This window comes from Corvus brachyrhynchos, unplaced genomic scaffold (assembly GCF_000691975.1).
Source record: "Corvus brachyrhynchos isolate BGI_N302 unplaced genomic scaffold, ASM69197v1 scaffold690, whole genome shotgun sequence".
Classification (NCBI taxonomy): Eukaryota; Metazoa; Chordata; class Aves; order Passeriformes; family Corvidae; genus Corvus; species Corvus brachyrhynchos.
This window is the reverse complement of record NW_008235526.1, coordinates 4,910-5,495: the sequence shown is the minus strand read 5'-3', so window position 1 is coordinate 5,495 and position 586 is coordinate 4,910. Positions and strand designations below refer to the sequence as shown.

At 67.4% G+C, this 586-nt stretch overlaps 1 protein-coding gene across 1 annotated transcript in view; it reads left to right on the top strand.

Moving 5' to 3' along the window:
- Positions 1–90: 90 nt before the first annotated feature.
- Positions 91–586, top strand: part of LOC108444606 (heterogeneous nuclear ribonucleoprotein U-like protein 1) — a gene marked incomplete at its 3' end in the record, with an annotated part of 1,969 nt that continues 1,473 nt past the window's right edge. Inside the window, exon 1 of the mRNA XM_017726078.1 lies at positions 91–227. Coding sequence (XP_017581567.1) covers positions 123–227 — 105 coding nt within the window. The remainder of the gene's footprint in view (positions 228–586) is intronic.

The window sequence follows — 586 nt, the reverse complement described above, 5'->3', positions numbered from 1 at the left end:
GTGGAACACAGGCGACACCGTGGGGATGCCCGGGGGACATCAGGGATACCTTGGGGACATCCTGGGGACACCCTGGGGACATTGGGGACCCCTTGGGACATCCTGGGGGCATCGGGGACATCATGGGGACATCAGGGACACCCTGGGGACACCCTGGGGACACCCTGGGGACATGGGGCCAGCGCTTCTGGGGCACCCTGGGGCCCAAGAGCAAGGCCAAGTGCAAGGTGGGGACATTGGGGACACCCCGGGGACATCCTGGGGACACCCTGGGGACACCTTGGGGACACTCTGGGGACATTGGGGACACCCTGGGGACACCCTGGGGGCATCAGGGACATCCTGGGGACACCTTGGGGACGCCCTGGGGACATCAGGGACACCTTGGGGACACCCTGGGGACACCTTGGGGACACCCTGGGACATCATGGGGACATCAGGGACACCTTGGGGACACCCTGGGGACACCTTGGGGACATTGGAGTGGGGGACTCTGGGGTGGCTCTGGGGTGTCCCAGGGTGGCCCTGGGGGTGTCCCATCCCCGAGGTGACCCCAGGGTGTCCCCAGGGTGTCCCCAGGGCGTCG